This window comes from Notolabrus celidotus, unplaced genomic scaffold (assembly GCF_009762535.1).
Source record: "Notolabrus celidotus isolate fNotCel1 unplaced genomic scaffold, fNotCel1.pri scaffold_335_arrow_ctg1, whole genome shotgun sequence".
Lineage (NCBI taxonomy): Eukaryota > Metazoa > Chordata > Actinopteri > Labriformes > Labridae > Notolabrus > Notolabrus celidotus.
The window spans coordinates 10,001-34,837 of record NW_023260166.1 but is presented as its reverse complement, the minus strand read 5'-3'; the positions used below and the strand labels follow the sequence as shown (position 1 = coordinate 34,837).

The 24,837-nt window shown below is 40.5% G+C and overlaps 2 protein-coding genes across 2 annotated transcripts in view; one reads left to right on the top strand and one right to left on the bottom strand.

The window, feature by feature from the left end:
* Positions 1 to 1,998: 1,998 nt before the first annotated feature.
* LOC117809674 (C-X-C motif chemokine 10-like) lies at positions 1,999 to 4,828 on the top strand. Its single transcript, XM_034679127.1, has 6 exons — positions 1,999 to 2,027; positions 2,295 to 2,385; positions 2,737 to 2,869; positions 3,413 to 3,530; positions 3,851 to 3,931; positions 4,667 to 4,828. Exons 1-6 carry the CDS (start codon positions 2,014 to 2,016, stop codon positions 4,716 to 4,718), a joined length of 489 nt encoding a protein of 162 aa, XP_034535018.1. The 5' UTR covers positions 1,999 to 2,013; the 3' UTR covers positions 4,719 to 4,828.
* Positions 4,829 to 8,894: 4,066 nt separating this feature from the next.
* cnot6l (CCR4-NOT transcription complex, subunit 6-like) overlaps positions 8,895 to 24,837 on the bottom strand; it is a 24,851-nt gene continuing 8,908 nt past the window's right edge. Inside the window, exons 6-12 of the mRNA XM_034679128.1 lie at positions 24,608 to 24,676; positions 24,187 to 24,344; positions 22,392 to 22,546; positions 20,799 to 20,950; positions 17,851 to 18,078; positions 11,894 to 12,096; positions 8,895 to 10,471 (exon numbers count right to left, since the gene is read on the bottom strand). Coding sequence (XP_034535019.1) covers positions 10,256 to 10,471; positions 11,894 to 12,096; positions 17,851 to 18,078; positions 20,799 to 20,950; positions 22,392 to 22,546; positions 24,187 to 24,344; positions 24,608 to 24,676 — 1,181 coding nt within the window. The 3' untranslated portion in view covers positions 8,895 to 10,255. The remainder of the gene's footprint in view (positions 10,472 to 11,893; positions 12,097 to 17,850; positions 18,079 to 20,798; positions 20,951 to 22,391; positions 22,547 to 24,186; positions 24,345 to 24,607; positions 24,677 to 24,837) is intronic.

Sequence of the window (24,837 nt, the reverse complement as noted above, 5' to 3'; positions counted from 1 at the left end):
ATAGACTGGAACTAAGATCTAATTTGGGGTTGGGGGAAGCTTAAAGTTCCCCTAGATAATTACTTACCAGAAAAGGATGTGGTTATGAGTAAAGGGTATTCAAAGACACTTCAGTTGTACCGCCATGCCCAAGTTAGGTTCTTGGTAGTCTCTTCATGTTATTTTTGGTTCCTGATTCTGACCTGGTTTATCTGAAGTTGTGTAACTTCAGTTCCTTTCTCTCTCACAAAATGTCCACTCATCTGCTTTGGACTTGGGCCAAAATAGTTTCAGCCTTTACAGCTAATTTAATCAGAAACAGAATCAAAACGAGTGTCAGCGAGGTCAGGTGTGTGCACATACAAGGAATCTGACTATGGTAAAGTTTGCTTTACTTTAACATTGAACACTAGGTGTTACACTATGTGGGATTTATATGATGGAAGACAATAATGAAATGGTGAGGGGTGCAAAAAATGCTGAATGAGAAGAACATAAACACATGTAGTTATAGAACAGGTGGGTTACTTTAATTAAGGTAGATGCACATGTATTTTTATTTTGTATTGACATTAATGACAGTGTGCATATCAGATGACAGGTGGATCAATACAAGTTTAGACCATGTGACAGTTATTATAAAGTATTACAATAACACATCAGTGCGCTGCAGGTGGAAGAAGACTTCTGGGTTGTGTCTGCAGAAAACTGTAGCATAGCTTCCATGCTGTTTCTCTGTGCAGGTCCTCAGTGAGGGGGGGCGAACTGACCGGCAACCAATTACTAACACACATACAACCCACTTTAAAGAAACCTGAAATATCCCTTTAAGTCTTCATCAGGCTTGGGACAAAACTGTCTTTGTGTCAGGTAGTTTGGGTGTCTCAGACTCTCTGGGACCAGAACATAACTCTGTGGGACCAGAACCCAACTCTGTGGGACCAGAACCCAACTCTGTGGGACCAGAACCCAACTCTGTGGGACCAGAACCTGACTCCCGTTCTCCAGCCTTCTGCTGAGACTGTGTCGGGTCAAGGTTCAACGGGATGGAGGGGTGGTGGGAGATACAGAGAGAGTAATGAAACAGACGTCAGAGAGTTTTAAATCCTTTAAGAGCTGTAGCACTCAGCGATGTGTTTACACTTTGTGGTTCATTGTTTACATAAACATCTAACTGGGAATTACTTTATATAATTTCAACAATTCAAACTTCATATTTCTTGGATTATAACTCACAAACACAAAATGTTCTTTGCCATTGGGAGATCATTTTTCAAGGTTAAAAAAATCCCCAGAGAAAACCACGATATTTCAAATTACCAGAAGTTCATGCAAAACAAAGTTAGCAGGTCTGTCAGGGTTGGCAAAGAAAAGACTTCAAGAGGGGAACACCATTCTTTTCTTGTTTTAGCGACACACAGCCAACACACATGGAAGTAGGATTAATAATAGTAGTTACAGTGCTTGCAAAAGTTTTCATTCCCCTTGAAATGTTCTAAATTTTGTCACATTACAAGCACAAGCTGAAAATTATTTCATTAGGATTTTATGTGATAGACAAAGTAGTGCAGAATTGTGAAGTAATAGTAAAATGATACATGTTGTTAAATATTGTTGAACCACGTTTCGCTTCAGTTACAGCTGTCTTTAGGAGTGGGACTGTACGCTGAGCACATGTAGAGACAACTCTCTGACCATTCTTCTGAGCAAAACAGATCCAGTTCAGTTAGACCGGATGGAGGGAGTCCGTAAACAGATTCTCAACAGGATTCAGGTCTGGACTTTGACTGGGCCATTCAAACACATGAACATGCTTTGATCTGAACCGTTCCCTTGTAGCTCTGGCTGTGTGTTTAGGTTTGTTGTCCTGCTGGAAGGTGTACCTCCGCCCCAGTCTCAAGTCTTTTGGAGCCTGTAACTGGTTTTCTTCCAGGATGGTCCTGTATTTAGCTCCATCCATCCTCCCATCAACTCTGACAGCTTCCCTGTCCCTGCTGAAGAGAAGCCTTCCCACAGCATGATGCTGCCTCCACCATGTTTCACGGAGAGTAAGGTGTATTCAGGACGATGCTCAGTGTTAGGGTTAGGTGTTTTACATGTAGGACAAAAAGTTGAATTTTGGTCTCATCTGACCAGAGCCCCTGCTTCCAAATGTTTGCTGTGTCCCTACATGACTAGTGGCAAACTTTAACTGGGACTTCTTATTGATTTCTTTCTATAATGACCCTCCTCCATAAAAAACAAGTTTTGTGGAGTGCAGGACTAATATTAGTCCTGTGGACAGATCCTCTAACCTGAGCTGTGGATCTCTGCAGCTCCTCCAGAGTTACCGTCGGCCTCTTGGCTGCTTCTCTGATCAGTGCTCTCCTTCCCCGTCCTGTCACTTTAGGAGGACGGCATGTCTTGGTAGGTTTGAAGTTGTTCCTTACACTTTTAATTTTCAGATGATGGATTGAACTCTGTGAGATGTTCAAAGCTTGGGATATGATTTTATTACCTAACTTAAACTTCCTTAAAGGGGGGTGAATACATATGCACGCCACACTTTCAGATTTTTATTTGTAAAAAATGTTTAACACCATTTATCATTTCCCTTCCACTTCACAAGTATCCCAATAAAATAAAGTTTGTGCTTGTAACATGACAAAATGTAATAGTTATTACACCACAGTCTTTGCATTGGCTTTCTGTAGAAACAGGAGGAGTGCAGAGATTTTTTTTAAACATACTTCCTTTTTTTCTGCTTTATAAACACAGACCCCTTTCACTCTGTCTCATCACTCTCACATCCTCATATCGCTGCTGAACATCAAAGCAAACGCTGACATGACGACCAAACCGCGGCTCCTCCTGTGCGCTCTGACTTTCTGCTGCATCCTCGGACTGCAAGGTAAGGACGATTTGTTCCATGTTCTTAAAACTCAAGGACTGGTCTTACTTCCTCCTGTCTTACTCCAACCTGTCAGATTTCCTCCTTCCTCTTTGATATTTTGGGGTTTTGTGACTTAAAATTCAACAAACCAATGAAGTGATGTCATCACAATATCATCTAATTCTGAATCAGGCTTAAGATGACACGACTAACACCAGATTTAGATTCTGTGTGTTTTGAAATCCAACAATAAGCAGGTAACAAAAAATAATATAAAAATGTTGTTTTAGTAACATCTTATTGTTTTTGATTATTATGTTCAAATTTATAAGTCCTTTGTGTTTGAGGGCTGTTTTAAAAATGTACCTCATGTTTTGATAGTTAAAATTTTTTCTGTAGTTAAATATTAAATACTATAGTTAGATTAAAATATAGACCACTGATGGCGAATTTACAGATATTTTATTTACATTACATTTCTTACTTTACATTCAGACAGATGTTAGACATCACAGAGGGAGAGCAAAGTTTGATAATATCTTTTTATTTGATATTTTACAGCTTATTCCACGCAGGGGTGTAACTGCATCAATACCATCCCCGGGCCCATCTCGCCCCGGGTCATCCAGAAGGTCGAGGTGATTCCAGTTTCAGGACGGTGCCGCTGGTTGGAGATCATGTAAGTCCTCAAAAAAAACAATCAGCCTTTTTAACTTTGTTATTTGGGCTGTTTAATATCTTTATTTCTTTTATTTAGCCTCTGTTACATGAAGCACACAATTCCACCACTATGGTAAACTGGTTTCATTACAGCTGCTGTCAGGGTAATAATTAAAGTCCCAGTCCTTATAAAGTAAGAGTGTTGATCTTTCTCTGGTTTACTCACCTGTGACTCTGCTCAACTTGGTTTTACTCAGGTGAATTCCATCATTGAGTAGAGCAGTAATTTCTTTCACTGATTTATCAAAAATAAATTTGATGTTTAATTTTTTTATTCAGCGTGACGACAAGGAGGGGCAAAAAGATTTGCCTTGATCCGAAAGGGATATGGGTGAACAACCTGTTCAGCAATCTGCAAAGGTAAACATTTTAATATATACATAAAAAAATATTTCATGCATTTCAACACGATAAGAGTATTGTATAGGAACAAAGTTAAAAGCGTCAGGTAAAGTAAATCATATATTTTATGTATATATATATTTATAATATATATATTTATATATATATATATATATATATATATATATATATATAATATAGAGTCAAAGATATATAAGATATTCTCCATGTTGTTTAGCCTACCATGTTAGCATGCTAATGAAAGCCAACAGATTTTGCCACTGTGGATTGATTTGATATGATGTGGGTGATCAGTGTGTTCCTGGTGTTTTATTAATTAATTCACTGTTGTTAGCTTTTGACCAATCAGAATCAAGTATGTAACCCGCCTGGAGTTTTAGTAAGAAAGTCTATATTAATAAATAATGATTAAACATGAAGTTAAATTGTGAGTGACAGTCCAGCACTAAAATTGCTTGTTGTCATGGAGACGTCTTAAATATGTGTCATTCATACACTAATATTACTACAGCTGTTTATTTTCACTGTTGTTTGTTTGTGTAACCATGAACGTGAACTTTGTAAATGCGCTTTAGACGTTTAGAAGTAGACACATGCTACCAAGAGCTAACCTGCTAACAGGGTTAGCTGGACACCTGTGTGTGTTAGACGCCATGTTTTTCTTTTTGATTTGTAACAAAATACAAACTTTCTGACTTTTAAGTCACTAATAACTTTCCTTTTGTTTTACAGGAGATCAAACTCCAATTCCTCCATGGTGTCATCTGCTTCTATCATTAACTAAACATCACACTTTGTGTTGACTCAAGGATTCATGGGCTTAACATTTCAATATCCTGTTATTAATGAACACAAACCTGATCATCTGTGAAGAATAAAATTATTAAAGAAAGATTTACGTCTGGTTTTATTTTAAAGGGTCTGAAATTCTGTCTCCACTTTTCTTAAAACAATAAAAGTATTTTTTTTTTTGCTTACAGTCACAGGATGTTTAAATTCATATGTTTGGTTTCTGCTTGGGTGTCAGAATCGAGATTATTGTAACTGCAGATAAACTCCCTTTGGAGTCAGAGATTACAGAACTCCACTTATAAACATTAAATACGTTATAGAGGAGAACATCGTCTTTTAAAAGATCTAAAAAGGATCATTAAGCATGCGTCTCAGACGCTCTGTCACTGAGGACAACTGGTTCATCAAAACCAGAACAAAGACCCTCATGGGAGACTGGCAGGTCCTCTAAACCAAGAGGAAACCCAGAACAACGGCCAGCAAGCTGCAAATACAGGAACTATACAACGTCAATCAATCTCTGTTTATACAGCCAGATCACCACGTTCTCTCAAGACGCCTTACGAGCAGAGACGGTCCTAAACCCCCCTAACAGAGTAACCCTAACCAAAACACCGGCCTGCAGGGGGCGCTGTGGAGCTGTTTGTATTGAGGAGTAAAGGTTAACCTGTCCATCATCAGACCCCCGAACAACACAGACGGGTCTACATACATGTTAGGGTAGTCTCTCCTCTATCATCCCTCTCTCTTCATCTCTCTCTATCATCCCTCTATCCCTCTCTCTCTCTGTCTCTCGCTTTCTCTCTCTCTCTCTTCATCTCCCTCTATCCCTCTCTCTCTTCATCTCTCTCTATCATCCCTCTATCCCCCTCTCTCTCTCTCTCTTTCTTTCTCTCTCTCTCTCTCTCTCTCTCTTCATCTCCCTCTATCCCTCTCTCTTCATCTCTCTCTATCATCCCTCTATCCCTCTCTCTTTTTCTCTCTCTCTCTCTCTCTCTCTCTCTCTCTCTCTCTTCATCTCCCTCTATCCCTCTCTCCAACACGGTCTCAGCAGATGTGTGTCTAACATGAGTCTGGTCCTGCTGGAGGTTTCTGCCTGTTAAAGGAAGTTTGTCCTTGCCACTGTAACTTGCTAAATGCTGCAAAGTGCTCTGCTCATGGTGGATTAAGATGAGATCAGACTGAGTCCTGTCTGGAAGATGGGACTGGATCTGATCCGGTCTTGATGTTGGGTCTTTGTTAATAATAGAACATAGAGTCCGGTCTAGACCGGATTTTTTTGGAGTCTGAGGAGAAAGTTTGTTGGGATTTGGAATGAAGTAAAATAAACCCAAAGAAGGATAAAGAATTAGAGCAACATATTTCAGACCACCACTAAAATCAGTTTCTATTCTGATGCTCATTATTTGTTGTCAACAGGTGGCATGAAGAGTAAATGAAACTAAAGAGATGCCGACTCAAACCAAAACCTTGAACCTGCTTCGTCACGGTCTAGCAGCTCTTCACCACAAAAATCCCTTTGACTCAACCGCTCTGCTTCTTCCTCTGTCTGTGTCGGAGGGTTGAGAGGAGCAGCTCGTCTCAAATTTAGCTCTTTCAAATCCTCAAATGAAACACTTTGTGACTTTGGATGAATGAGGACCTCACAGAGTTTCACTTTACAGACTAAACATAAAGGAAACAAAAGTTACTGACATGCAGCGACCTTGGCAAAATCTGCATATCTACATCTTCTTACATGAATCCATCCATCCATTATCTAGACACACACTCACACCTACGGGCAATTTAGAGCAATCAATCAACATGGTGAGGATGTTTCTGGACTGTGGGAGGAAGCCGGAGAACCCGGAGAGAACCCACGCATGCACGGAGAGAACATACAAACTCAACACAGAAAGGCACCAGCCCGACCGGGGATTTGGACCAGGAACCTTCTAGCTGTGAGGCAACAGCACTACCCACTGCACCGCCGTGCAACCCACATGACTGAATCCATTTAGTAAAAGAAGGAAACTGAGACCTGGAAGAAATAAGTGGGTTAAACCTTTAAATCCAGATCTGTCAGAAACCAGTTTATTAACCTGTGATTGGACAACGACAAGCCTCGCTGAAATATTACCTGTCATCATGTTTGGAAGCTGTCAGCCTCAAACTGGGTTAATCCATATAATGTGAATTTAAACGAGACAGTTTCTGTGCTGGTTATGTTTCTGAACTTATTTTACAGAAACATATATGATGCATGTTTTACATTCAGAGGTCAGTCTAGGGTCGCCCGGTTCACCATCTCTGAGCAGATCTACAGTTAGCTTCTTCATAATGCTAACGTGTTGATCTACACAGTTAGCTTCTTCTTAATGCTAACGTGTTGATCTACACAGTTAGCTTCTTCTTAATGCTAACATGTTGATCTACACAGTTAGCTTCTTCTTAATGCTAACGTGTTGATCTACACAGTTAGCTTCTTCTTAATGCTAACGTGTTGATCTACACAGTTAGCTTCTTCTTAATGCTAACATGTTGATCTACACAGTTAGCTTCTTCTTAATGCTAACGTGTTGATCTACACAGTTAGCTTCTTCTTAATGCTAACATGTTGATCTACACAGTTAGCTTCTTCTTAATGCTAACGTGTTGATCTACACAGTTAGCTTCTTCTTAATGCTAACGTGTTGTTCTACACAGTTAGCTTCTTCTTAATGCTAACGTGTTGATCTACACAGTTAGCTTCTTCTTAATGCTAACGTGTTGATCTACACAGTTAGCTTCTTCTTAATGCTAACGTATTGATCTACACAGTTAGCTTCTTCTTAATGTTAACGTGTTGTTCTACACAGTTAGCTTCTTCTCAATGCTAACGTGTTGATCTACACAGTTAGCTTCTTCTTAATGCTAACGTGTTGATCTACACAGTTAGCTTCTTCTTAATGCTAACGTGTTGATCTACACAGTTAGCTTCTTCTTAATGCTAACGTGTTGATCTACACAGTTAGCTTCTTCTTAATGTTAACGTGTTGTTCTACACAGTTAGCTTCTTCTCAATGCTAACGTGTTGATCTACACAGTTAGCTTCTTCTTAATGCTAACGTGTTGATCTACACAGTTAGCTTCTTCTTAATGCTAACGTGTTGTTCTACAAAGTTAGCCTCTTCTTAATGCTAACGTGTTGATCTACACAGTTAACTTCTTCTTAATGCTAACGTGTTGTTCTACACAGTTAGCTTCTTCTTAATGCTAACGTGTTGATCTACACAGTTAGCTTCTTCTTAATGCTAACGTGTTGATCTACACAGTTAGCTTCTTCTTAATGCTAACGTGTTGATCTACACAGTTAGCTTCTTCTTAATGCTAACGTGTTGCTCTACACAGTTAGCTTCTTCTTAATGCTAACGTGTTGATCTACACAGTTAGCTTCTTCTTAATGCTAACGTGTTGATCTACACAGTTAGCTTCTTCTTAATGCTAATGTGTTGATCTACACAGTTAGCTTCTTCTTAATGCTAACGTGTAGTTCTACACAGTTAGCTTCTTCTTAATGCTAACGGGTAGTTCTTGTGAACACTGTTAACTCTCACGCTGTCTGGGTTTGTAGTCTGATATATTTTATCATCACCCATTTTTGTCCAAAGTGTATCAAGCTAACTGGCTAATGACTGACAGCTATCCACTAACCCTGACACTGACATGTTCATGCTACATGGCTAGGCACCGTGTCCGGAGCGCCATGGGTCGCCAACAGACAAACTGTGATGAGGTAAAGTCAGTTTGTTTCTGTGATGCATGGAAGAGTATCTGACAGGAAGTGACTGATAGAGCGCAGGAAACTGAAAAACACATTTAACAATAAATAAAAGAAACGCTGTTTTCCACACCTCTCACGGCCGACTGAGATTAATTAATCTATGAGTGGATCCTTGAGGTTAATCTGTGTTAATCTGAAGTCTGCTGGGCAGAGCTGCTGTGAATTACATGATTGAGGAACAGTTTTTACAGTTTGTCTCCACAGAAACAGAATGAATGAACGACACGATGAAATGAAGAGTGTGAAAACAGATGAAGAATTTGAAGAAAGGTGAAATGTTCATGTGTTGATGAGTGAAGATGTTTTAAGGCTGCATCATTACGTGAAAATCTTTCAGAGAAATAAAAAGACAACGACACAGAAAGCTTTTAAACCTGACATTTATCTTTTTTTCTCAAAAATTCTGTAAAACTGAATCGTACAAAGTACCATCAAAGACTGCATGTTGGTTTCAGACAGAGAAAGTTCAGAAACAGAGACGCTTTGTTTCTCGGAGAGGACAGATGGAGTTCATCATCATAGAAATAAAAACATCTTTGAGGAAGAGGATCAGTTCTTTAAGTCTGAGCTTTCTTTCTCCTCACAGATTTTAGTAAAAGGCTTTTTTAAATTTAAAAACAGACAGGTGAGTTCAGGAGTGAAGTATAAGCCTGAAAATGCTCTGACGTTAAATTAAATAGGAGCTTCGTGAATGACAGATAAATTATGTGCAAATGGAGCAAAGCTGAAATTACTGCCGTCCAGGAAGCTTTCAACAGATCCTGATGAGGTTTCAATGTTTCTATTGTACCGACACTTATCCTGAAATCATGGCTTCACTTCAAAACACTGAACACAGTGAACATGAATCTGATTCAATCTGAACAACGTCTGAGTCTACGACAGAGGTTCAATAAACACAAACACAGTGAGGCAGACTCAAGGAGACCCCGACATTTATCAAGGACGAGTGAGGTTTCAGACCGAATCCGTCCATCACGACTTCCACTGGCTGTTTGAGTCACTCAGCTCATCTATACTTTTCAAATGTTGAATAAATTTTATCTTTTTCATCCTTAAACATTTTAAACTCTTTGATGTTAGTGTCTGAAAGCTAGCTTCATTAAAAACTCACAAACAAAAACACAAACTAACATTTCCTGTGCTTACAGGATTTTCAGAATAAAAGCTTTCTGTTTGGTTTTGACTGTGGGAGTCTTTGAGAGGTATGTCTGATGCATAGCATAGCCCTGAGGTAACATTTATATAAAGGGCTTCAAACTAATCATGTGACACCAAGTAAAAAGTCTGTATTCACTGAAATCACCACAAATAACAAACGAAATGTAGTATTGATCCTTTGGTAAAAACATTCATCCCCTGATCAGAGTCACTGATCAGAGTCTTCACAGTTTACTGTGACCCCTGTAAATAAAAACACCTGTTTGTAAGTTTGAGTTTAAACGTCTCCCTTCAAAGAGAGAAAGATAGAAAACATTTTCAGTGTGCAAAAACACGAGCAACACTCAGGCCAATACTTCACTCCCTGTGGATGTGTTAACGTGATCCTGTACAGCAGGTGGGGAAACCTGGGGGGAGGGGCTTATAAACCTGGGGGAGGGGCTTATAAACCTGGGGGGAGGGGCTATAAAAACCTGCAGGAAGGGGGTTTGTATATAAATCTGGAGGTGAGGGGGGCAGTGTTGGAGGTGGGGATAGGAAGTGGCCGGTCCTCTTTGGTTGCACTACCTGTGGACCGGCAGGTGAAGCCCATTCAGGGAGGGTGGAGGGTGGGGGGCCTTCAGCTCCAGCTGAGCTAACAGAGAGAAGTGGTCTGAGGGGATGTGGGGGTGGGGGCAGCCGGTGATGTTGTTCTCCATCAACCACTGGCTGTCCAGGGGTCCCATCAAGCCGAGCACGCTCAGATGAGTCTTCGAAAAAAATATGTAGTCGATCACGCCCTGCAGGTAGAGAGGAAACGGGGGGCGGGTTATAATATTTATTCAATATTAAATTACCTTTTCACCTCGAAGTCATAGGTGTAGTTAAAGTCATAGGTGTAGTAAAAGTCGTAGGTGTAGTTAAAGACATAGGTGTAGTTAAAGACATAGGTGTAGTTGAGGTCATAGGTGTAGTTAAAATCATAGGTGTAGTTAAAGACATAGGTGTAGTTAAAGACATAGGTGTAGTTAAAGACATAGGTGTAGTTAAAGACATAGGTGTAGTTGAGGTCATAGGTGTAGTTAAAATCATAGGTGTAGTTAAAGTCATAGGTGTAGTTAAACTCATAGGTGTAGTTAAAGTCATAGGTGTAGTTAAAGTCATAGGTGTAGTTAAAGTCATAGGTGTAGTTAAAGTCATAGGTGTAGTTAAACTCATAGGTGTAGTTAAAGTCATAGGTGTAGTTAAAGTCATAGGTGTAGTTAAAGTCATAGGTGTAGTTAAAGTCGTAGGTGTAGTTAAACTCATAGGTGTAGTTAAACTCATAGGTGTAGTTAAACTCATAGGTGTAGTTAAAGTCATAGGTGTAGTTAAAGTCGTAGGTGTAGTTAAAGTCATAGGTGTAGTTAAAGTCATAGGTGTAGTTAAAGTCATAGGTGTAGTTAAACTCATAGGTGTAGTTAAAGTCGTAGGTGTAGTTGAAGTCGTAGGTGTAGTTGAAGTCGTAGGTGTAGTTGAAGTCGTAGGTGTAGTTGAAGTCGTAGGTGTAGTTGGTTAAGTGCTCACCTTGAAGTCGTAGGTGTAGTTGGTTAAGTGCTCACCTTGAAGTCGTAGGTGTAGTTGAAGTCGTAGGTGTAGTTGAAGTCGTAGGTGTAGTTGGTTAAGTGCTCACCTTGAAGTCGTAGGTGTAGTTGGTTAAGTGCTCACCTTGAAGTCGTAGGTGTAGTTGAAGTCGTAGGTGTAGTTGGTTAAGTGCTCACCTTGAAGTCGTAGGTGTAGTTGAAGTCGTAGGTGTAGTTGAAGTCGTAGGTGTAGTTGGTTATGTGCTCACCTTGAAGTCGTAGGTGTAGTTGAAGTCGTAGGTGTAGTTGAAGTCGTAGGTGTAGTTGAAGTTGTAGGTGTAGTTGGTTATGTGCTCACCTTGAAGTCGTAGGTGTAGTTGAAGTCGTAGGTGTAGTTGAAGTCGTAGGTGTAGTTGAAGTCGTAGGTGTAGTTGGTTAAGTGCTCACCTTGAAGTCGTAGGTGTAGTTGAAGTCGTAGGTGTAGTTGAAGTCGTAGGTGTAGTTGGTTAAGTGCTCACCTTGAAGTCGTAGGTGTAGTTGAAGTCGTAGGTGTAGTTGAAGTCGTAGGTGTAGTTGGTTAAGTGCTCACCTTGAAGTCGTAGGTGTAGTTGAAGTCGTAGGTGTAGTTGAAGTCGTAGGTGTAGTTGGTTAAGTGCTCACCTTGAAGTCGTAGGTGTAGTTGGTGTAAGGCATCAGGTTGCCGTCGTACGCACTCTTCAGGTGGAAGTTGTGGGTGATGTTGCCGTCTGAGTTGCCGTTCTTTCCGTTGCAGTTGAAGTTTATCAGACATTCGTTGTAGCGGAGTTCTTTGAAGTCCTTGTGGTTGTCAGCCACACCGCCATTGCTCAGGTATTCCACCACACCTGGGGGCAAAATGAAATTAGATTAAGAGTTGTAAAACGCGACATACACCATGGTGACTCCCAGCTACGCTTCTACCCTGACCTGTCCGCGGAGGTCCTGCGAAGGCGGCGAGAGTTTGACACCGTGGGGAAAGCACTGGCTCGCCATAATAAATATCGTGGATTTGCCTACCCAGCGCGTCTCCGGTGTCTCCACGAAGGGCAGATTCGCCTCTTTGACACCCCGGAGTCTGCGGCTGCATTCCTGGATACCCTTGAATGAGGTATTCTCTTCATCTCTAATGCTACAACTTACAATGGAGAAAGACGGACTTTATATGTACACTGAGCCCCCATTGAACAATACGTACCCTGTTGTGACCACCACATGGACTCTGAGAGAATAATACAACAGAGCTGTTTAAATTTGTAGCTCTCTCCCTTGGAAATAAGGTGATTTTTGGTTTCCTCTTTCTCTCTGCCTTTTTTTTTCTCCCCCTCACCTTTTCACTCCTTGCAACACTGAATTTATATATAAAAAAAAAAAACAAACAACTGCTAATTCTGCATTTTATTCAGTTTGATCACACACTCCATAGTGCTTTTTCACTTCCATGATGTTTTCTTACAAATATAGCACTTACATTTTAATTTAGTTAGAATGGCTCGTATGTCCTTAAAATGAGTTTGTGTTCAGTCAGTGTTTGAAGTACACTTCAATTGTTGTGGTCAAAGCACAATTTCGAAATCCATTATTTTGGGGTGTCTCTCAGTGGTATTCATCGTTAAGCCTGGGATATGGGCATTGTTTCGGATGTCTCAGTTGTTACTGTGATCTAACTGTTAAACTTGGATTTTGACTATGTTTAGAATGCCCAGTGACTTCTTACAGGGTTTTTTGTTCCTGCCATTAGGGGTCAGGACAGGGGAGGGTAAGCGCTGCTGTTCTAGTTTTTTGTACTCTATCTTTCTTTGGTTAAACGATTGGAGCTTAGGTTCATTCTTTTATATAAATGTTTGCACCTTGATGAATCCCTCAACATTCAGTACAGGCTACTCAAGTACTTTCCAGTTTTGTAGCTATCATGTCTGGTCTATTTAAAATCACTACTTGGAATGTCCAGGGATTGGGCCATGTAATTAAAAGGAAGAAGATTTTAACATATTTGAAAAAACAAAAATCCGATATAGCATTACTTCAGGAAACAAAGTTATCTGATACAGAACATCTGAAACTTAAGATGGACTGGGTAGGCAAAGTTTACTTTTCCTCCCATTCACAGAATAAAAAAGGCACAGCCATTCTCATAAATAAGAACCTTCCTTTCATTTTGGAACATGAAGAAAAAGACTCAGAAGGGAGATTTATTTTGATTAGGGGTACGATTCTTGAACAACACATAACTATTCTCAATATTTATGCCCCAAATAATGATTCACCACAGTTTATGTCAGAAATGATTTTGATGTTTAACCATCATTGCAATGGCCTAGGCTTCTTAGCCGGTGATCTTAATTGTATAATGAATGCTTCTCTAGATAAATCCTCCTCTGCAAACATTTCTAACCCGAGATCATCTGCCGTCCTTAAAAATCTATGCACAGATACCGGACTGATAGATATATGGCGACACTTAAATCCGAAAGTGAGGGATTACACGTTTTACTCTCATCCCCACAAGTCATATTCTAGACTAGACTATTTTTTTATTCCCAAAAAATTTTCACATGCTGTTCAGACTTGCTGTATAGACTCTATTGTTCTATCAGATCACGCTCCGGTACATTTGTATATCAACCCAGCATTTAACATTCCTAAAACTTCCACCTGGAGATTTAACACGTCATTTTTGAATAGCGACCCTTTTTGCACCTTTGTACGGAACAATTTATCACAATTTTGGCTTGATAACAAAAGCTCTCCAGTGTCTTCTGCTACAATCTGGGATGCAGCTAAAGCCACCTTGCGTGGGCACCTTATTTCCTATAGCTCTTACCAGAAAAAAGTCTTACAGGAAAACAGAAACAACCTTGAAAAAGAAGTGACTAGGCTGGAGCAAATACATAAACAGTCACCCACACCAGTAAATCTTAAAACACTAGTGGCTGCTAAGACTGAACTTAATATGGATTATACTCGTCATGTCCAGAAACTATTACTTTACACTAAACAGAAATACTACGAATTTGGCAACAAATCCAGTCGTTTGCTTACCCACCAACTGAAAAATCAGAATAATGACCGCTCAATTAATATGATAAGAACACAGAATGGGGATGTTACATGTAATCCGGTGTCTGTTAATAGCACATTCCGTGATTTTTATAAATCCCTGTATAGTGCAGGGAAGACTGACACAGCTGCTATCGCTTCACATCTAAACAATATAACCTTGCCTACTATTGCGGAGGAGGATCGCTCCAGTTTAAACGCTACATTCACGCCGGAGGAAGTCTGGGCCACAATCAATTCTATGCCAAACGGGAAGTGTCCAGGCCCAGATGGGTTTCCAATAGAATTCTTTAAGAAATTCTGGCCAGAGATCAACCCAATTTTTATGCCCGCCCTCAATGGTATTTTAAGAGACGGCATCCCTCCCTCCTGGAGATACGCTTCCATTAGTCTACTTCTAAAAAAAGATAAAAACCCTTTGGACTGCTCATCATTTAGGCCCATTAGCCTCCTCAATGTGGACTACAAAATTGTTGCTAAGGTGCTAGCTCGGAGATTAGAAAACATTCTTCCGAAGATAATAAATCCAGATCAGGCAGGGTTTGTAAAATCAAGATATGGCTCAGACAATGTACGCCGTGGTCTTAATATTGTTCAGTATCTTAACACCCATAAAAACCCAGCGCTGATAGTCTCCCTTGATGCCGAAAAGGCCTTTGATCGAGTGGAATGGTCTTTTTTGTTTTCAGTATTAGAAAAATTCGGTCTAGGTTCTAACTTCATTAATATGATTAAAACCTTTTATTCAGACCCAATAGCTGTAGTTAACACTAACGGCCTGCTGTCTGACAATTTCCCAGTGCACAGGGGCTGTAGACAGGGGTGCCCCCTTTCACCTTTATTATTTATATTGTTTATTGAACCTTTGGCTGAGGCCATCAGAATTAACCCTGATATATCTGGAGTTAAAATAGGTGAAGAAAACCATATTATTTCCTTATTTGCAGATGACGTCCTTTTATATCTGAATAAACCTGAGCAATCAATTCCAGCAGTCCTGAAATCTATAGCCACATTTAGTGCTTTGTCGGGTTATAAGATTAACCTAGGGAAGTCGGTTGCTACACATTTTTATATTCCCCAAGATATGTCAATACAATCGCCTTTTCAAGTGTCCAAGAGGGGTTTCAAATATTTAGGTATATTTGTCACCCCTGACTTAAATAATCTGTTTGAAACTAACTACTCACCCCTAATTCAAAAGGTTAAGAATGATCTGACAAAATGGGCCTCCTTGCCAACTTCCCTCCTTGGGAGAATCAACACTATAAAAATGAACATTCTTCCCCGTTTGAATTATCTATTTCAAAATCTCCCATGCTATCTGGCCCCTGCCTTCTTTAAGTCACTGAATTCAGACATCTCTTGTTATATTTGGAATAACAAACACCCAAGAGTTAAATTTTCTTTACTTACTAAGCCAAAGGATCTGGGAGGCTTGTCCCTGCCTAATCTACAACTATATTACTGGTCAGCTCAACTTAAAACAATGTCAAACTGGTTCATGAACAGAAAAGATTCTCGATGGTTGGACCTTGAATCCCTATTTTGTTTTCCCAGAAGGCTTAACTCCCTCCCTTTTATAAATAATGTGGTTCAGTTAAACCATCTCAAAAATAACATAATGGTCTATAACACACTACTGGTTTGGCGAGATGTGAAGAAACACTTAAGTATCTCCCCTGTCATGTCTTTGTATTCTCCCCTGGCTCTGAACCCAGATTTACCAGCACAGATTAGAAGTATTGGTTTGATGGAGTGGTCATCTAAGGGCCTGTCAAACTTTACACATCTGATGGTCTCCGACTCTGTTAAGTCTTTTGAGCAAATCAAGGCTGATTTTAATATTCCCCACAAAGACTTCTATAAATACCTTCAAATTCGTCACTTCATGGGGTCCCTCTTGAGGACAGGCAAGATCCGCATGAGACTGTCAGAGCTGGAAAACATTGTAACGCTGGCAAAATCGCTTAAAGGACTGATTTCCAAGATCTATACTTCACTACTTTACTCTGATTCTTCAGGCTATGACCCTCTGAAGTCGTTATGGGAGCGCGACCTGGAGGTGACATTTAATCATGTGGACTGGGACAAAATTTGTAGCAGTTTTTTTCCTAAATGTACCTCAATCTCTATTCATGAACAGAACTTTAAATTTTTTCACCGAACCTATTACACACCGGTTCGCCTCCAGAGAATGTTCCCTGACACTTCCAATCTTTGTTCTAAATGTAATATACATAAAGGTACAGTTATTCATTTGTTTTGGTCTTGTGACCGCATTCAAACTTTCTGGAGGGAAGTTCACTCTGTGATCCAGAAGGCGATTGGTAAACAGCTTTTGCTGACTCCCTCTCTCTGTCTATTTAATCACGCTCCAGACAATTCCTTTGACTCGGACACTACGTCTTTGTTGACAATTCTTTTGTTTCTGGCCAAAAAAATGTATTTTACTGCGGTGGTCTACTCCCCAGGCCCCTTCAGTTGACATGTGGATATCACAGATCTCTGCTCTTATTCCTCTCGAGAAGTTGACTCATGACCTTAATCAAAAACCAGACAAGTTCTGGAGGATCTGGAAACCACTGCATTCCTTCTTGCTGAAGACATAACCTATCATATGTGCCTGGAGGATGAGGACTGTTTGCCCTTTCATTTATTTTTTATATGTGCTCTATGTTTACCTGTCTCCTGTCGTCTTTTCATTTACTTATTTGTCTTGTGTATATGTACAGCGCAGCGCTCTTTGTTAGTTTGGGGTGGGACTTTTTATGTTTTCTATGTGTTTTGTTTTATTTTGTTACAATGTTTGTGTTTATAAAATTGAAAAATCAATAAAAAAGAGTATTAAAAAAAAAAAAAAAAAAAAAAAAAAAAAAAAAGAGTTGTAATCCTTAGATTAAGAGTTGTAATCCTTAGATTAAGAGTTATAATCCTTAGATTAAGAGTTGTAATCCTTAGATTAAGAGTTATAATCCTTAGATTAAGAGTTATAATCCTTAGATTAAGAGTTATAATCCTTAGATTAAGAGTTGTTATCCTTAGATTAAGAGTTGTTATCCTTAGATTAAGAGTTGTAATCCTTAGATTAAGAGTTGTAATCCTTAGATTAAGAGTTGTAATCCTTAGATTAAGAGTTGTTATCCTTAGATTAAGAGTTGTAATCCTTAGATTAAGAGTTGTAATCCTTAGATTAAGAGTTGTAATCCTTAGATTAAGAGTTGTTATCCTTAGATTAAGAGTTGTAATCCTTAGATTAAGAGTTGTAATCCTTAGATTAAGAGTTGTAATCCTTAGATTAAGAGTTGTTATCCTTAGATTAAGAGTTGTAATCCTTAGATTAAGAGTTGTTATCCTTAGATTAAGAGTTGTAATCCTTAGATTAAGAGTTGTTATCCTTAGATTAAGAGTTGTAATCCTTAGATTAAGAGTTATAATCCTTAGATTACAGGTTGTAATGATTATAATGAAGCACTGAAAAGGTAGAATGCTAACTGTATCAACACAGAGACTGAAATGCTAAGGGAGCGCGACGGTCACACCAGAGTCAGGAAGAGAGTTGAGGTCGGCGCAGAGGACAATCGGGATGGAGGACGGGTCCGAGGAGGGAGAGCCGGCTGCCACGGAACCCGAAGTACGCTCAGCGATGCTCTTTAGCTCAGAGAGGAACATCATCGTCTGGATCAATTTGACATCAGAAAATTCAGGGTCCCAGTGCATGTGTGCGTTTGCAACCAAGACCAACTGCCTCTCCTGAGGAGGCTTCACACCTGAAAACACAGAAGAAGAAAACCACAGGTGTGCAGCCAATGAAGGGAGGGAGAGTACAATTATATCAGAAGAAGAATAAATGTTTAAAAAAAGAAGTTCACCACTTCCCATCAAAGTCAATTAGTGACACCTGGTGGCAGGAACACATCACTACATACAAAAGAGTCCTGAAGGACTTTAATACTTCTGAAAGAAGACTGGAGTAGATTAACTGACTGATTAACTGACTGATTAACTGACTGATTAACTGACTGACTGACTGACTGATTAACTGACTGATTAACAGACTGATTAACAGACTGATTAACTGACTGACTGATTAACTGACTGACTGACTGACTGATTAACAGACTGATTAACTGACTGACTGATTAACTGACTGATTAACTGACTGACTGATTAACTGAAGGATTAACTGACTGATTAACTGACTGACTGATTAACTGACTGATTAACTGACTGATTAACTGACTGATTAACAGACTGACTGATTAACTGACTGATTAACTGACTGATTAACAGACTGATTAACTGACTGATTACCAGACTGATTAACTGACTGATTAACTGACTGATTAACTGACTGATTAACAGACTGACTGATTAACTGACTGATTAACTGACTGATTAACTGACTGATTAACTGACTGACTGATTAACTGACTGATTAACTGACTGATTAACTGACTGATTAATCAGAATCAGAATCAGAATCAGAATCAGCTTTATTCGCCAAGTATGCTTGAACACACAAGGAATTTGACTTTGGTAAACTGTGCTCTCTTTGTACAAGGCATAAGAATAGGAATAAGAATAAGAACTAACTGACTGATTAACTGACTGATTAACAGACTGATTAACTGACTGATTAACTGACTGACTGATTAACTGACTGATTAACTGACTGATTAACTGACTGATTAACTGACTGACTGATTAACTGACTGATTAACTGACTGATTAACTGACTGATTAACTGACTGATTAACTGACTGACTGATTAACTGACTGATTAACTGACTGATTAACTGACTGATTAACTGACTGATTAACTGACTGACTGACGGACTGATTAACTGACTGATTAACTGACTGACTGACTGACGGACTGATTAACTGACTGATTAACTGACTGACTGACGGACTGATTAACTGACTGATTAACGGACTGACTGACTGATAAACTGACGGACTGATTAACTGACTGATTAACGGACTGACTGATTAACTGACTGATAAACTGACTGATTAACTGACTGACTGATTAACTGACTGATAAACTGACTGATTAACTGACTGCATGACTGACTGACTGACTGACTGACTGATTAACTGACTGACGGACTGACGGACTGATTAACTGACTGATTAACTGACTGATTAACTGACTGATAAACTGACTGATAAACTGACTGATAAACTGACTGATTAACTGACTGACTGATTAACTGACTGATAAACTGACTGATTAACTGACTGACTGACTGACTGACTGATTAACTGACTGACGGACTGATTAACTGACTGATTAACTGACTGATTAACTGACTGATAAACTGACTGATAAACTGACTGATTAACAGACTGATTAACTGACTGACTGACGGACTGATTAACTGACTGATTAACTGACTGATTAACTGACTGACTGACTGATTAACTGACTGACTGATTAACAGACTGATTAACTGACTGACTGATTAACAGACTGATTAACTGACTGATTAACTGACTGATAAACTGACTGATAAACTGACTGATTAACTGACTGATTAACTGACTGACTGACTGACTGATTAACTGACTGACTGACTGACTGATTAACTGACTGACTGACGGACTGATTAACTGACTGCTTAACTGACTGATTAACTAACTGACTGATTAACTGACTAACTGACTGATTAACTGACTGATTAACTGACTGACTGATTAACTGACTGATTAACTGACTGATTAACTGAATGATTAACTGACTGACTGATTAACTGACTGATTAACTGACTGATTAACTGACTGATTAACTGACTGACTGATTAACTGACTGATTAACTGACTGATTAACTGACTGACTGATTAAATGACTGACTGACTGACCGATTAACTGACTGACTGATTAACTGACTGACTGACTGACCGATTAACTGACTGATTAACTGACTGACTGATTAACTGACTGATTAACTGACTGATTAACTGACTGACTGATTAACTGACTGACTGACTGACCGATTAACTGACTGATTAACTGACTGACTGATTAACTGACTGATTAACTGACTGATTAACTGACTGACTGATTAACTGACTGACTGACGGACTGATAAACTGACTGATTAACTGACTAATTAACTGACTGATTAACTGACTGACTGACTGACTGACTGACTGACTGACTGACTGACGGACTGATTAACTGACTGATTAACTGACTGATTAAGTGATTGATGAACTGGTTGATTGATTGATTGATGAACTGGTTGATTGATTGATTGATGAACTGGTTGATTGATTGATTGATTGATTAACTGGTTGATTGATTTGATTGATGAACTGGTTGATTGATGAACTGGTTGATTGATTGATTGATTGATTGATTGATTGATTGATTGATTGATTGATTGATTGATCAACTGATTGATTGATTGATTGATTAACTGGTTGATTGATTGATTGATGAACTGGTTGATTGATTGATCTGTCTTGTGTTTTCTTTTACCTTCAGAGAAAATGTCTTTGTTGACCTCGAGCAGCACGGCGACCCCAATGTTGTCTTTGGTCATGACTCTGTTCAGCATGACCTCTGACCCCTCAGAGTTCGCCATGGCAACTTGGTTGAACTCGACTGTGTGTTTCTGAACCAAAGTGAACCTGCAGAAAGTCGTATTTTAAGAAAGGAATCTTTCAGCACCTCTTAAGAAATGTCTAAACACAAAACAGCCTTTGATATCAAAACCTCAAAAAAACTTACAGAAGAACCCCACAGAGTCCAGGACGCGTTCAAGAGTATAAAAACTACTTCACTCACTTCAAAAACTTACAGAAGAACCCCACAGAGTCCAGGACGCGTTCAAGAGTATAAAAACTACTTCACTCACTTCAAAAACTTACAGAAGAACTCCCACAGAGTCCAGGACGCGTTCAAGAGTATAAAAACTACGTTCACTCACTTCAAAAACTTACAGAAGAACTCCCACAGAGTCCAGGACGCGTTCAAGAGTATAAAAACTACTTCACTCACTTCAAAAACTTACAGAAGAACTCCCACAGAGTCCAGGACGCGTTCAAGAACATAAAAACTACGTTCACTCACTTCAAAAACTTACAGAAGAACCCCCACAGAGTCCAGGATGCGTTCAAGAACATAAAAACTACGTTCACTCACTTCAAAAACTTACAGAAGAACTCCCACAGAGTCCAGGACGCGTTCAAGAACATAAAAACTACTTCACTCACTTCAAAAACTTACAGAAGAACCCCCACAGAGTCCAGGACACGTTCAAGAACATAAAAACTACGTTCACTCACTTCAAAAACTTACAGAAGAACCCCCACAGAGTCCAGGACGCGTTCAAGAGTATAAAAACTACTTCACTCACTTCAAAAACTTACAGAAGAACCCCCACAGAGTCCAGGACGCGTTCAAGAACATAAAAACTACGTTCACTCACTTCAAAAACTTACAGAAGAACCCCCACAGAGTCCAGGACGCGTTCAAGAACATAAAAACTACTTCACTCACTTCAAAAACTTACAGAAGAACTCCCACAGAGTCCAGGACGCGTTCAAGAGTATAAAAACTACTTCACTCACTTCAAAAACTTACAGAAGAACCCCCACAGAGTCCAGGATGCGTTCAAGAACATAAAAACTACTTCACTCACTTCAAAAACTTACAGAAGAACCCCCACAGAGTCCAGGATGCGTTCAAGAACATAAAAACTACTTCACTCACTTCAAAAACTTACAGAAGAACCCCCACAGAGTCCAGGACGCGTTCAAGAGTATAAAAACTACTTCACTCACTTCAAAAACTTACAGAAGAACTCCCACAGAGTCCAGGACGCGTTCAAGAGTATAAAAACTACTTCACTCACTTCAAAAACTTACAGAAGAACTCCCACAGAGTCCAGGACGCGTTCAAGAACATAAAAACTACGTTCACTCACTTCAAAAACTTACAGAAGAACTCCCACAGAGTCCAGGACGCGTTCAAGAGTATAAAAACTACTTCACTCACTTCAAAAACTTACAGAAGAACTCCCACAGAGTCCAGGACGCGTTCAAGAACATAAAAACTACGTTCACTCACTTCTGTGTTTTGAAGAAAACAGCACAGCCGTCCACATGTTTCCTCTCAGCCTCAGAGACGAGTTTAGCTCGAGACTTCGGACAGAAATACCCGTCATACCCACGATCCTTCAGGGTTTCTAGGAACAGAGTGTAGTACTGCTGCGTCTCCACCTCCTGCACACACACACACACACACACACACACACACACACAGGTTAAGACAGTAAATATTATTATTATTAAGCAGAGGATAACGTAAAGGGAGCAGCTGGTTATGCACGGATCGTTTGGACATATGTGAACACAGCTTTTGCAATCTGCAGCGGATCATAACCAGCGAGCCGAGGTCGGCTAGAAGAGGCGGTTTCTTGGCGACATGACTCAGCAGAGCGGTCGAAACCCCTCGGGTTCACAAGTTTGTTACCTTCTGTACTATGTGAGTTGGGGGTGAGGCATTGGACCACCTTGCTGCTTCAAATCAACCCACAAGCATTTTGTTGAAAGATAACCGGCTTGCATTAGTTTCAGCTTGAAGCAGTTGTTTTGGTGTAAATGACCCTGTCCCACTGGTGACTTTGATCTGAGTACGTCCCTCACAAATGCCATTAGTTCTTGGGGTTGGGGGAGCAGTGCTGAGGCTGGTTAACACAGGTGAAAACTGTTCATTGATTGCTCTTCTATGCCCTGCAGCAGCATGCTGGACCTGGCAGAGAGCCGGAGAGAGCCGGAGAGAGCCAGAGAGAGAGCCAGAGAGAGAGCCAGAGAGAGCCGGAGAGAGTCAGAGAGAGACGGAGAGAGAGTCAGAGAGAGAGCCAGAGAGTGAGCCAGAGAGAGCCGGAGAGAGAGTCAGAGAGAGAGCCAGAGAGAGAGTCAGAGAGAGACGGAGAGAGAGTCAGAGAGAGACGGAGAGAGAGCCAGAGAGAGACGGAGAGAGAGCCAGAGAGAGAGTCAGAGAGAGAGTCAGAGAGAGACGGAGAGAGAGCCAGAGAGAGAGTCAGAGAGAGCCAGAGAGAGCCAGAGAGAGCCGGAGAGAGAGTCAGAGAGAGAGTCAGAGAGAGAGCCAGAGAGAGCCGGAGAGAGAGCCAGAGAGAGCCGGAGAGAGAGTCAGAGAGAGAGCCAGAGAGAGCCGGAGAGAGAGCCAGAGAGAGAGCCAGAGAGAGAGTCAGAGAGAGACGGAGAGAGAGTCAGAGAGAGACGGAGAGAGAGCCAGAGAGAGACGGAGAGAGAGCCAGAGAGAGAGTCAGAGAGAGAGTCAGAGAGAGACGGAGAGAGAGCCAGAGAGAGAGTCAGAGAGAGCCAGAGAGAGCCAGAGAGAGCCGGAGAGAGAGCCAGAGAGAGAGTCAGAGAGAGAGCCAGAGAGAGAGTCAGAGAGAGACGGAGAGAGAGTCAGAGAGAGACGGAGAGAGAGCCAGAGAGAGACGGAGAGAGAGTCAGAGAGAGACGGAGAGAGAGTCAGAGAGAGACGGAGAGAGAGTCAGAGAGAGCCAGAGAGAGAGTCAGAGAGAGACGGAGAGAGAGTCAGAGAGAGACGGAGAGAGAGTCAGAGAGAGCCAGAGAGAGAGTCAGAGAGAGATGGAGAGAGAGTCAGAGAGAGCCAGAGAGAGACGGAGAGAGAGCCAGAGAGAGAGTCAGAGAGAGAGCCAGAGAGAGAGTCAGAGAGAGACGGAGAGAGAGCCAGAGAGAGACGGAAAGAGAGTCAGAGAGAGAGAGGCGACACCGACCTCCTGCCGTGGATATTTGAGTTGGACAAGTCAGCCCATCAAGGTATCAACCAACCAACCCACCAGTTAACCTTCACCTTCGTACTAGCTCACCTGTAAACTGATGATGTCAGCGTCGCAGTGTGTGATCTCCTCCATGATGCCTTTCTTCCTGTACTCCCAGCTGAGCGCCCAGGATGGACAGTAACCATACAGCTGTCGCGTGGCGTACTTATCACACAACACGTTATAACACATGACTGTGAACACAGCTGGGGAGTGATGGAGAGAACAGGAGGAATATTTGTTATAGAGTTTGTTTCTGATTCTGTGTAAAGGTAAACTTTCTAAAATAAACAAAGCAGCAAGTTTTTAAGTTTCAAAGGAGAAAGTTGTAAATGGATCTGCTGACGCAGACATCAAACCGTCACACAGGTTAACTTTATTATATCAATACAGGTGTTTTCCTGAAAACATGAAACAACATCTTTATAACCTGTAAATTACAGAGTGTCCAGGTGTGAGCAGTTCTCACCTGTTGGACTTGTCTGATCTCTCTCCTTCAGAGTAATCCACGGTCTCTGAGGAAGCTGCTCAGGATGGACTGACACGGGACCAGGTGAGAAAAAACATGTTTCAGACAAACACAATCATTACATCTGAGGTTAGTGATGCTCTTATATACCTGGGTGATGCTCTAATATACCTGTGTGTCTCAGGTCAGTGATGCTCTAATATACCTGTGTGATGCTCTAATATACCTGT

Bases quoted from the DNA above. Each gene is read 5' to 3' on its own strand.
- LOC117809674 (XM_034679127.1), top strand. The intron at 2,386-2,736 runs GTAGGTTTGAAG...TTATAAACACAG, and splicing joins TAGGAGGACGGCATGTCTTG to ACCCCTTTCACTCTGTCTCA. The intron at 2,870-3,412 runs GTAAGGACGATT...GATATTTTACAG, and splicing joins CTGCATCCTCGGACTGCAAG to CTTATTCCACGCAGGGGTGT.